An 11,152-nucleotide genomic window follows, 5' to 3' on the forward strand; every position below is an offset into this window, starting at 1 on the left:
TAATTAAGCAACTGTAAAGAAGAAAAAAGAATCTCAGCTTTATTCATGCTTCTGTGAGCTTCCCCCATTCCTAAATTAATAGACGTGGGCAGGAGGTGGGATTTAAACTTTGTCAGTCTTACCTATCACCACAGAGCTGTCGACTTGTTAAAGACAAAGTGTAGAGAAAATATGTTTTGAATTAGACAGTTGAAGTAAAAGTTCATTAGCAATCCATGTCACTTGTACCTAACAGATTCCTAATCTTTATATTAGCTCTTTTGACTTTCCTCTGAATTACTGCTTCCAATCGGGTTTCTCTACCATTGCACTTGCCCTACCACCAATTTCTTAAAAATATAAAACAGATCAAGTCACTCCCCTACAGAAAGCTCTCCAAAGGTTTCTCACAGCACTTATAATAAAATCCAACCTCCTACCAGAGCCAACAACTCCCTATGACCCCTGCCCATAGCGGGACTGTACAGCATATATAATCTGACCTTTGCCTACATCTCCAACTTCACCTCCCTCCAGGAACCCTGAAGCTCACTATCTAGTTTTAACTTCGGGGAGCTTCATTTTTCTTTCTACTGGTAGAACCAGGTTTCTTCCTAACTTACCACAACTTCTTGGGGATGTTTCTTGTTCCTGGTACGCTCAGATTTTTCCATCACTGACTCTTTGATATTCAGAAGCTGCTTTATGTTATCTTCTGGTCACTCTTGATAATTAAATTTAAAGTCACAAGCCAGGTGTAGTGATGCATGCCTATACCAATACCATACACCTGTAGCATACCATCTTATTACTCTGCTTTATTGTCTTAAGTTATCTCCGACTAAAATTATGTTGCTCATTTATTTGTACTGTGTAACACCTGTCTCACTCAATTTTATCTTTGGTACCAGGGATTAAACCCAGGGGCATTTAATCACTGAGTGACATTTTATGCTACTATAACACAATACCTGAGGCTAATTTATAAAGAACATAATTTTATTCCTTATAGTTCTGAAGACTGGAAAGTCTAAAAGCATTGTGCTAAATCTGGCAAGAGACTTCTTGTTGCATCATAACATGGCTGAAGGAATCACATGGTGGGAAAGGGGGAACATGTAAACTCAGGTCTATATTCCTATTCTTATAAAGCCACTAATAAGATCATGGAGACCCTACCCTCATGACTTAATCTAATCCTAACTACCTCCCAAAGGCTTCACCCCCCACAAATACCATGAATTTATGTTTGGGATTATATTTCCAATGCATGAACTTTTGGGGAACACATTCAAACCACAGCATCTCTCTCCCCACCTCTCAATATAAACATACAACTTGCAGCCAAATTCCTTGGGAATTCAAAATTTGTCTTCTTTGTTCCTTGCCAAATCCCCAAAGCCTAGAGCAATGCCTGGCACCTGGTGGATACTCATCATTTATTACACGATAGATCCCACCTACCCCAAACCTTTTTCTGCCATGTATTTCTCTAGCATTCACTCAAAATTACTTCTCTTTTCTTGTCTATTCCTTTTCTTAACTGCTTTTGGTTTCCATTCTGCTCACAGAAACACTGAAAAACACAGAATAAAGAGCATAAAAAAGAACACTAATGATAATAGAAACCTACTCAGCCTATGCTACTGGTAGTGGGGTAGAAAGCTTAGCAAAGTGCTTCTTACAGGCATAAAGCCCTCAGGGTCAATATCTTTCATTAGTGCAGCTCTGCAGGACGGCATCAAAGAATTATGGAGGTGGTCTGCCTGTGGTCTAAAAAAGTACCACATGCTCTGTGGTCATTCAGTGTTTCTTAAAAACCCCAATATACAAAAGATTCAGATGCAGAAAATTTCAACACAATTTTGGGAATCTACACTTTGCAACATAGCCAGGTGTTTCTTATACAGGTAGTCTTTGGAAATTTGAACTCTTAAGCCAAAAGATGGATAGTAAGGACTGAAAGGAACGTATTTCTGGGTGGATGGTTTAACCAATACAAATATTCTAAAATCTCTATGCTGAAGCTGATTCTCCGGACAAGTAGAATTCCATTTTAGTATTTACCGAATAACATTTAAATCCACTGGTCTCTAAGTACCACTTTTTGCCATTTTAAAACCATAATAATAGCTACTGTAAAATGGCAGCTACTGTGTTCTAGATGGTACCAGCAGTGACTCACACATGTATCATATTCCAATTTGTAGAGAAAAATACTATGTTTCATTTAAGTAAGTGAAGACTACTACAAACCAAGAGATTTGGAAATCAAATAGATCCGTATGTTTCCGAAGACTGTTCTATGGTGTCTATATCTCCCACTAATTATACCTTAGTAAAATAAAATCAATAAATAAAAATCTATATTTGTAAATTAATACTTCTTGGTGACAGACATCCGTAATCCCAGTAGTTAGAGAGGCTGAGACAGGAGTATTGCGAGTTCAAAGTGAGCCTCAGCAATGGCAAGGTACTAAGCAACTCTGTGAGAACCTGTCTCTAAATAAAATACAAAATAAAGCTGGGGATGTGGGCAGTGGTTGAGTGTCCCTGAGTTCAATCCCAGGTACCTCCCCAAACTATATATATATATTTCTTACTTTAGAGATTTCATAGGACTTTCCTACATGGTGAACTTTGACAGTAGTTTTAAATAATTTAATAATGGCATGACAATCCCTGGAAAACAATCAATCTTAAGAATTCTTTTATGAAGTCAATAATTAGCCTCTTCATCAGAATTACCTAATATTAAGAGCTGCTTTACTATCTACAGATGTAGCAGTAGTTCCCAAACTGAGTTGATAATCAGAATCACATGGGGGGCATTTAAAAAAAAATTCTGGTCTTCTTACCAGTTCTTCTGAATCAGAATCTTTGGGGTATGACCTCCAAATTATTTTTTTGTCTTATTCCTTTTTCAGCTCTACAGAAGCTTCTGGTTAATGACTAAGGTTCAGAACTACTGTTACCCTAAAAGCCAACATTCCACAAGTGAATAAATTGAAGACGGGGTTCCTGAAAACACACAGCTTTTAAGAGGCACAGTAAGCTGGGGAAAACACACACACACACACACACACACACACACACACACCCCAATATCCTGACTCCCATTTGGTGCTTTTTATACCGATTCAAGCTGGTTTTTTGGTAAAACTATCCTTATTTCTGATCCGCTACTCGTGCTTTGGCAACTACTTACTGAACACTATCCTTGTGCAACTTAGTCGCTTATCTGCAAGCTGGGAATAATAATAGTGCTTACTATTAAAGAGTTTCTGTGGGGATTAAATAATATAACATTCATTACATAATGCACTTAACACAGTGCCTGGAATATTGTGAGTACTCATTAGGTAGGTTATGTAACCCACTAAAAAAGCACGCCTATTTTAACTGGAAAGAATTTACAAGCGACTCCAATTGCCAAAAGTACAAGAAACCCATGTTAACTTTGGAAGTCCAAGAGGGCTATAAACTCAGGGTTAAGTTTAAAGTTATGGTATCTAGTGCCTTATTTTTTCAGTCATCATTTACTTCTGTCAAGGGTCACAGGGAATACCTCTATGAAATTAAATTCGCAAGCGCCTGCGAGGTTGTTGCACAGCACTGTTTCTCCTAGGATGTCTCTGAATCACCTAGTGAACCCATTTCTCAGTGACAGTCGGGCATCTAATTTATAAAAAGTCTCCATAAACAGGTGCTTCGCAGGCAAACCAACGTGTGAAAAACAGTGGTATACAAAATCCGTGGCCACAGACAAATGATCTCTCAAATCCCTCTCGGCAAGAAACTATCGTGCTCTGTAATCAGAAGAAGAGCGTCATCAGGCTCTGATGCAAACAACAGCTGGGCCCGGCTGCGCTGAGTAACTGTGGTGGTCACCAGGGACAGACTCGACCCCCTGACCTCCTAGGAAACTTAGAAAATTTACGAAAGCGCCCTCCCGCATTCCCCGTGGTGGATGCATAGTGCCGCCTAGGCGACTCTAAGGTTGACCCAACAACCTCTTTTTCGGGGGCAAGAGTAAAGCAAGGCGACCTTAGATGGCTGACCAAAACCCGGCGACGCCACAAGGTTAACGACCCTCTTGCCGCGTTCCTTCCATTGGACAACAGCCTCCACTACTGCCCCGGCCAGCTGCCGGAAATGAGTCACCCAACCTGCTGCGAATGCCGGGAGTTGTAGTTAAGGGGCTACTCCTTTTGCACCCCAATCAACTCTTTTCAAACACTGAAGCACCGTAAAACCATGGAAAAGGTCGCTTTACTCCCACCACGTGTAATAGTCCTGCCCTTTTCCAGTCGACAAAGCAAACTCAGAGCTCAGATGGAACAGCGGACTACAATTCCCGACATGCTCTGCAGGACTTCCGGAGCACCCGACCGCCGTCGTAGGTGCGGGCCACATGAATGGAGCGCCAGGCGAAAGGCAAAGCCTGGCCCAGTCGCACCGCCGATACCTGCTCCAGAGCGTGAGTGCGGGCTGCCCGCCTTGCGCGTGCGCGCTGGGAGGGAGTACGAGGCGAGCGCGCCGGGCCGTTGCGGGCGCGTGACTGACGAGGTTGGCGGCGGCCGGCGCGCCGCGCGCCGGACGGGCCGATAGTTGCGGGGCCTCCCGCCTCGCCCTGGGCTGCTAGCAACCGTGGCGGCCGCTGCGGACCGCAAGGGGCGGAGGAAAGGCGGGGGCCGGTCCCGGCAAACGGAGGAACGGCCGAGCATGCCCCGAGACAACATGGCTTCTCTGATCCAACGGATCGCCCGCCAGGCGTGCCTCACCTTCCGGGGCAGCGGAGGCGGCCGCCCCGCTTCCGACCTTGGAGCGGCGTCTGGCCCCGAGGCACCGATGCCTCCTGGCTTCCTCGAAAACCTGAGCAAGCTGAAGAGCCTGCTGACCCAGGTCCGTGCGGAGGACCTCAACATCGCCCCGCGTAAGGCCACCCTGCAACCGCTGTCGCCCAACCTGCCGCCGGTCACCTACATGCATATCTACGAGACGGACGGCTTCAGCCTCGGCGTGTTCCTGCTCAAGAGCGGAACGTCCATCCCGCTACACGACCATCCTGGTATGCACGGTATGCTCAAGGTGCTCTACGGCACCGTGCGCATCAGCTGCATGGACAAACTGGAGGCGGGCGGCGGACAGCGACCGCGGGTCCTACCGCCAGAGCAGCAGTTCGAGCCGCCGCTGCAGGCCCGCGAGCGGGAGGCGGTTCGGCCCGGAGTACTGCGCTCTCGGGCCGAGTACACCGAGGCCAGCGGCCCCTGCGTCCTCACGCCGCACCGGGACAACCTGCACCAGATCGACGCGGTGGACGGGCCCGCAGCCTTTCTGGACATCCTGGCCCCGCCCTACGACCCGGACGACGGCCGTGACTGCCACTATTACCGGGTGCTGGAACCTGTCAGGTCTAAGGAGGCCTCTGGCTCCGCCAGTGACCTGCCCCGAGAGGTGTGGCTCCTGGAGACCCCGCAGGCTGATGACTTCTGGTGCGAGGGAGAGCCCTATCCAGGTCCCAAGGTCTTCCCTTAAAGCAGACGGCCGCCCGGAGCGTTGGGCAGAAGAGGTGCCCTACCCTTATCAGCCTGGCTGGCTGTGACCCACCACCACAAGGGCTCTCTCTCTTTGTCCCCAGCCTGGGTGTTGGATTACTGGTGTGAGCAGCAGCCGCTTCCTCTGCAGCTTGGGAAGCAGGGGCAACTGGACCACAGCCACCCGGCACGGTTATGGGGGCGGAGAGGGCGGGAGGCTAGATTTCTTGGTATTGTCATTACCACCAGGGCTTTGATTTGTGGGAGTGGGCAGGGGACTGAAGCGCTTCCATCCTAGAGCCATAATGAAAATATTCTTCGTCCGTAACCCAGTCTATACAAAATACACTAAATGATTTTCTTAATCCCACCGTTCGGTGAATAGAATTTGTTTTCCACTGCTGCCCTTGTGACCTTTTGCTCCTCATAGTTTTAACTTACTGACTGCATGACCCAATGGTTTGAATTGTTTGTAGTTCAAATCATTGGTACAAACGATGTACTAAGAGTTGAGCTACTTTTCAAGTGAGTTGTCTTGCCTAATTAATTCCCTGTAAAAAGTAAATCGTCTTTTCAGAATTTGGGTATCACTGTCAAAACAACTATGCATGTCAAGGACAATTAATTTTCTTTCTTCCACTTGCCCAGTAACCACATCTGGTCTACTCAGGCAGCATATCTCAGTGAGAGCTGGTCACTTAGGGCTCATCTTCCCCCATGAATCTCCAGATCTGTGAGTTGAGCAGATCTCTTGTTGCAGATTTACCTTAAATGCAAAGACCATGTTATCCTCAAGTGACTTTTTTCTTGTCTCAATGTACTTTAAGAGATGGTAGTGTAATCCTGTGTTTTCTAACCGGAAGATTCAGAGAACCTGAATCTGTTATGCTTCCAAACAACTGAATGTAAAACATCTCTAACCAACTGTTGAATTCCATACCCCTGTTTATTTTCAATATCTTCCTGTAAAAGTAGACGAATACTGTGTTGATAACTGTTTCACATTCTCCCAGGAACTCTACTGTTCCAGAGGGCTGTGGTTCTAGCTGCATTGCTGGCAGTGTTGTCTCAGCCCTTACCCTCAAATAATAGCGTGAACTTGTTTCATCTGATGTGGAAGAGTTAGAAAGCATAGATGATCTACTAGCCATTTAGGGCACCAAAACTTGGGATGAAATATTTCCTGCTCCCAACTCTTGATATGAACAGTTGTGCTATCTGTAGTTTTATTTTTGTCCTTTTCGTAGGCAGAGCAACTTTACCTTATTTACAGATGTATTAACACCATTTATTTCAGGCCATGGAGCACTGTTTCCCTCTTTTTACTATTTATAGGATTCTTTTTTTCACAAAACTTTTCGTAAAAACAAACTGTAGAAATAAACACATTAAAATTTGCCCAGCTGTCGTGTAAGCCCTCTTGATTGACTTGCCCATGTGGCAGTAGAGTTCTAATATTTGTAATAAAGGGATTTACTACTATTAGTGGAAAGTGTGTGTTACCCCTATAGGGGAACAATATGTGCCTTTCCCGCTTGATGCATACTAGTTTACAGAGACCCACAGGAAGAAGTATTTGTTCCCAATTTTTAAAAAAGTATGAAAAAGCAAATTCTTGATAAGTGATTTTCTTTCCCCTTAAACAGAAAAAATGTAACAAACACCACATGCCACTAAAAACCTGTTGTAAAACCTGACACAGGTGTAATACCAAGCATTTCCTCCAGGGTTGCTAAAATTACCTTACTGTAGTTCTTGAGGTGATGTGGTTTAAAATGCCTTTAGGGCAATGTGAAGCAGCTCTTCAGGCCTTTGAGATTGAAATAAATTCTAGGTATGCAAATGATGATTTTCTTAGAAAACTTCACAAAATAGAACTTATTCATAGCACAGTAATGTGTGTGATTATCACATACTTTTGTGAATTACAATGTAGCCAAAACTTGATAAATATACAAGGATTGTTGATAGTAATGTATGTGTTACAGTGCAATCTGGAGTATATTAACCTGCAGAAACATCCTGGAAAAAGGACAGTAATAAAGAATCATGAAAGACTTAATTACAGAGAAAAGTGTTAAATTCTCAATTACAAGCAATTTGTAGGAAAAAAGCTTAAGGTGCTTTTATTCTCAAAGGAATAAGTCATTCCAGGCCAAAACAGCAGTATGATCTCTTTCTGGTTTAGTTTACTAAGAACAGTGAAACTTGGTTTACTAATACATTCTGAGTAAATTAATGGTGAAAAAATGTAACATTCCAATGAGCCACTACAGAGAGAATATGCTCCTTATAAAGTTAATGTGGTGCAGGAAATTCTTGCACCTCTGCATAAACGGTTATTCAAGACTGACTTGGTGTGTGCTGCTACTGAATTTCCAGATAGTTCTGCAATATAGATTGTTTTAGTAGCAACTGTGGGATAAAAATTATCTTCCCCTAGGAAAGACTAGTGAACAAATGGTATTAATTGCTTAACTTTTTTTCTGTTGAATAATAAATACAATAATTCCTTCTTATGGATGAGAGATTGTGTCTGAGTACTTCTGAAGATGTAAAATTCTTAATTATGGCAATGACCAGTTATATGAATGAAGACTATGTGTACCTACCTAGGATTTTGAGAATTTTTTACTACGATTTGATGGGTTGAATTTACACTCACTGCTGCTGATTAATGAAAATGATAGTTTTATTAGTAGGAGTTTACCACTAATAGCCCTTAACTGCTCCCAGAATGCATACCTTTTATTCCCTTTTATTGTCTCCTTGTAGGTGCCTTAGTTTTGGCATCTCAGGAGAACACTGTCATCACTCCTCTACGATTCTGAATCCTGTACTCTAGCTCTGCCCGAGGAAAAGGCAATATGTCTGTAATTCAAACCTCTACCCATTGCTAGTTAACTCTATGCTGAGACAGTGCTACTCCTTATAACTGCAGGTATAAATTCAGAACTTAAGGTTACACATTAAAACAGCACTGGTCACATCCATTGCACTGTCAAATGAGGAAATCGTTTGCTAATGATAAGGAATTTTCAAATCCAAGGATATTTTCATTTCCAAGTTAAAAATCAATGCATTTATAGAAAATAAAGGCATGTTTTAAATTTTTAGAGATAAATCTTGATTATTGCAAAATAGAGAAGGAAAACTTACATATGAGATCTATCTTTTAATTACTGTTAAAGGTTCACTGTCTATAAGCTTATGTTGTACTAAAAACTGGTGACCTACAGATTTCAAAAGTCCAGGCAATAGTAGAAATAAAATTAGTTTATTTCCTTGAGAGTGATCTTTGACACAGGGTGACTGAAAACACATCTGAAACAGTGTCTAATCATAACTATTTGCTGTAACAGAAAAGAACTTCTTTTGTATTTTACCTAAGGAAAATAAGCTAGTGTAAGAAAACAATTACTTTCATCTTAAAAGGAAAGAATCTTAGGACTTAAATATTTTTTTTCCTCGGGTTCCCCCCCCCCGTGGAATTTTATGGTTATAGTTAACGACTGGCAGCATTTTCGGCACCTGTGTTGATGGTTACCATCCCCCCCAAAAAAAAAGATCATTTATTTAGCCATTAAAATATTACTGTAGCAGTTTTAAAATAATATGTGAAACCATTTGCCTTAATCTCATTAGCTGCTAGGCTGTTGAAATTAAATAACTTGGTTCATGCACTTGAGAACCTTATTTAGGTTTAAAGGCTCTGTTCATGATATGAATTGAGACATCTCAAAAGCATTACAAATCTTTAAGGAGTTTCTCTCCAGAAGATACTTTTTACTAAAAACTAATAGAAACAGCTATAATATTCTATAAAGCTTATATAAGAGATTAGAAGGAGCTGACTTGTCTTTCCATGTCTAATATCCTAAGCAAAGTAAAAAAATGAGATGACTTTGAAAAGTGCCCTGTTAAGTAGTGGGGCAAACCTAATTAAAGATATTGACCAAACATGTTGAAATCTAGCAATAAAAGCCAGAAGGTTGACCTGAGTAAAGCACTGAGGTGTAGTGTTCTTATAGTGTATGTGTTACTGCTACCTCCCCAAGCCCAAGTCAAGGTGAAAGTGACTATGAGACCAATTTAGCTACCATCAAAATGTCGTTAGTCTTTAAATGTTTAGTCTATTGCTTTGTAAACAATGGTTATCTTGATAGAAGATGGTCTAAAATTAAAATTTGGCAAGATGATTAGATATACAAAATTTGGTTGTATCATATTTTAATGAAATCTTGATAGGAAAATACTTTTCAAAACATTATCAAAAGGTGGCAGTTTGACACTATCAAAATTGGATAAATAAGGATTATAATATACTGATTATCGGTAAAATATAAATTTAATGGGAAATCATCAGTCATTAGAAAAAAATCTGACACTCATACTTTGAAGTCCCTATTTAGTAGTTCTAAGAAGAGATATTCTACATCCTTGAAGTAGGAATTAATTACCTTCATTAATTGAATTTCTCATTCTAGTGCTGTTGAGGGCAAAAGGTGGCTGTGACCGTCTGCTACTCTGAAATATAGACCATCAATTTTCAACCAATTCTTAGGGAATCTAACCATAGCAAAGGACAAGTAGATGAAGGGATTGTCAAATGCAGCAAAACAATGGCTACTCCAACATATTATATTTGTGTACCAAGTATGGGTGAACTTAAATAATATTTAGGCCCACATTTTCCAGTAAAGATGATGACTTCACAAAGACAGTCGTTTGCTTTGTATGGAAGGTGAATGGAATAACAACGTTTTGGAGAACATATCTTAAAATTACTACAAAAGGTTTCTAGTAAAATGAACCTCATAATGTGTTATTTTGTGAACAATCATCCAGTGTTGGGGAAAACTATATTTGCCTCTTAATTTAGATTGCCATTCTTTGAAAATTTTTAAGGCTAATGTTACCTGTCTCATCTAACAAGCCAGGTATTTTGAGAGCCACTTCCAGACCCACTAAACCTATGTCAGATGAATGATCCTTCTGAATAAAGGCAAACAACTGGGAAATGAAGACTGGAGAGAAATGAGTCCTGGGGTAATTCCTTTGGCAACCCATTAGTGCTGTCATCAGCAGTGTCTGACAGCATTTTTGATCTGAAGAGGCGATAGTGCTTTCAAAAGTTTTCTGTGGTCATGAGACTAATCCTGGAACCTGAAAGTCATTTCCAGCTTGACCACGCCACCACACTTTCCACAAAGCCACATCGTGTCTGAGTTCCAGGCCCTGGTCAGAGTTCTGAAAGCAACTGCAAATGTGTAGTCTCCGAGTGGGCACTTGTTTGTAAGTATTTATTTTCCGGAGCCCACTCAGGAGCAGAGAGAAGTTATAGGCTGTTAAAGAGGACGGAACAATGAGTCAAAACAACGCCTCCCCACTTTTACACTAATGCATGGGGGAAATCCCCGGAACACTAGTGTTTGATTATGAATGGAGATTGCTTTGGAGTGAGAGGGCTGGTGTCCATAGGCAAGCAAAGAAAACCTGCAGGTCCTGTCTTAATCTAAACACATTAACCCGCAGGTGTTTAGTGCTATTTTTTAGTAATTTCACAGGTACTGAATGTTTAAGTCCCACCCAGTAAATATTCCATAAATGATTCCTGCAGCAAATATATTGTTGAA

The 11,152-nt window shown here is 41.7% G+C and overlaps 1 protein-coding gene across 1 annotated transcript; it reads left to right on the forward strand.

Annotated features, from left to right (window-relative positions):
- Positions 1-4,401: 4,401 nt before the first annotated feature.
- Positions 4,402-8,042, forward strand: Ado (2-aminoethanethiol dioxygenase). Its single transcript, XM_047554256.1, has one exon. It carries the CDS (start codon positions 4,705-4,707, stop codon positions 5,515-5,517), a length of 813 nt encoding a protein of 270 aa, XP_047410212.1. The 5' UTR covers positions 4,402-4,704; the 3' UTR covers positions 5,518-8,042.
- Positions 8,043-11,152: the final 3,110 nt, after the last annotated feature.

The sequence above is a fragment of the Sciurus carolinensis genome, chromosome 5 (assembly GCF_902686445.1).
Source record: "Sciurus carolinensis chromosome 5, mSciCar1.2, whole genome shotgun sequence".
Classification (NCBI taxonomy): Eukaryota; Metazoa; Chordata; class Mammalia; order Rodentia; family Sciuridae; genus Sciurus; species Sciurus carolinensis.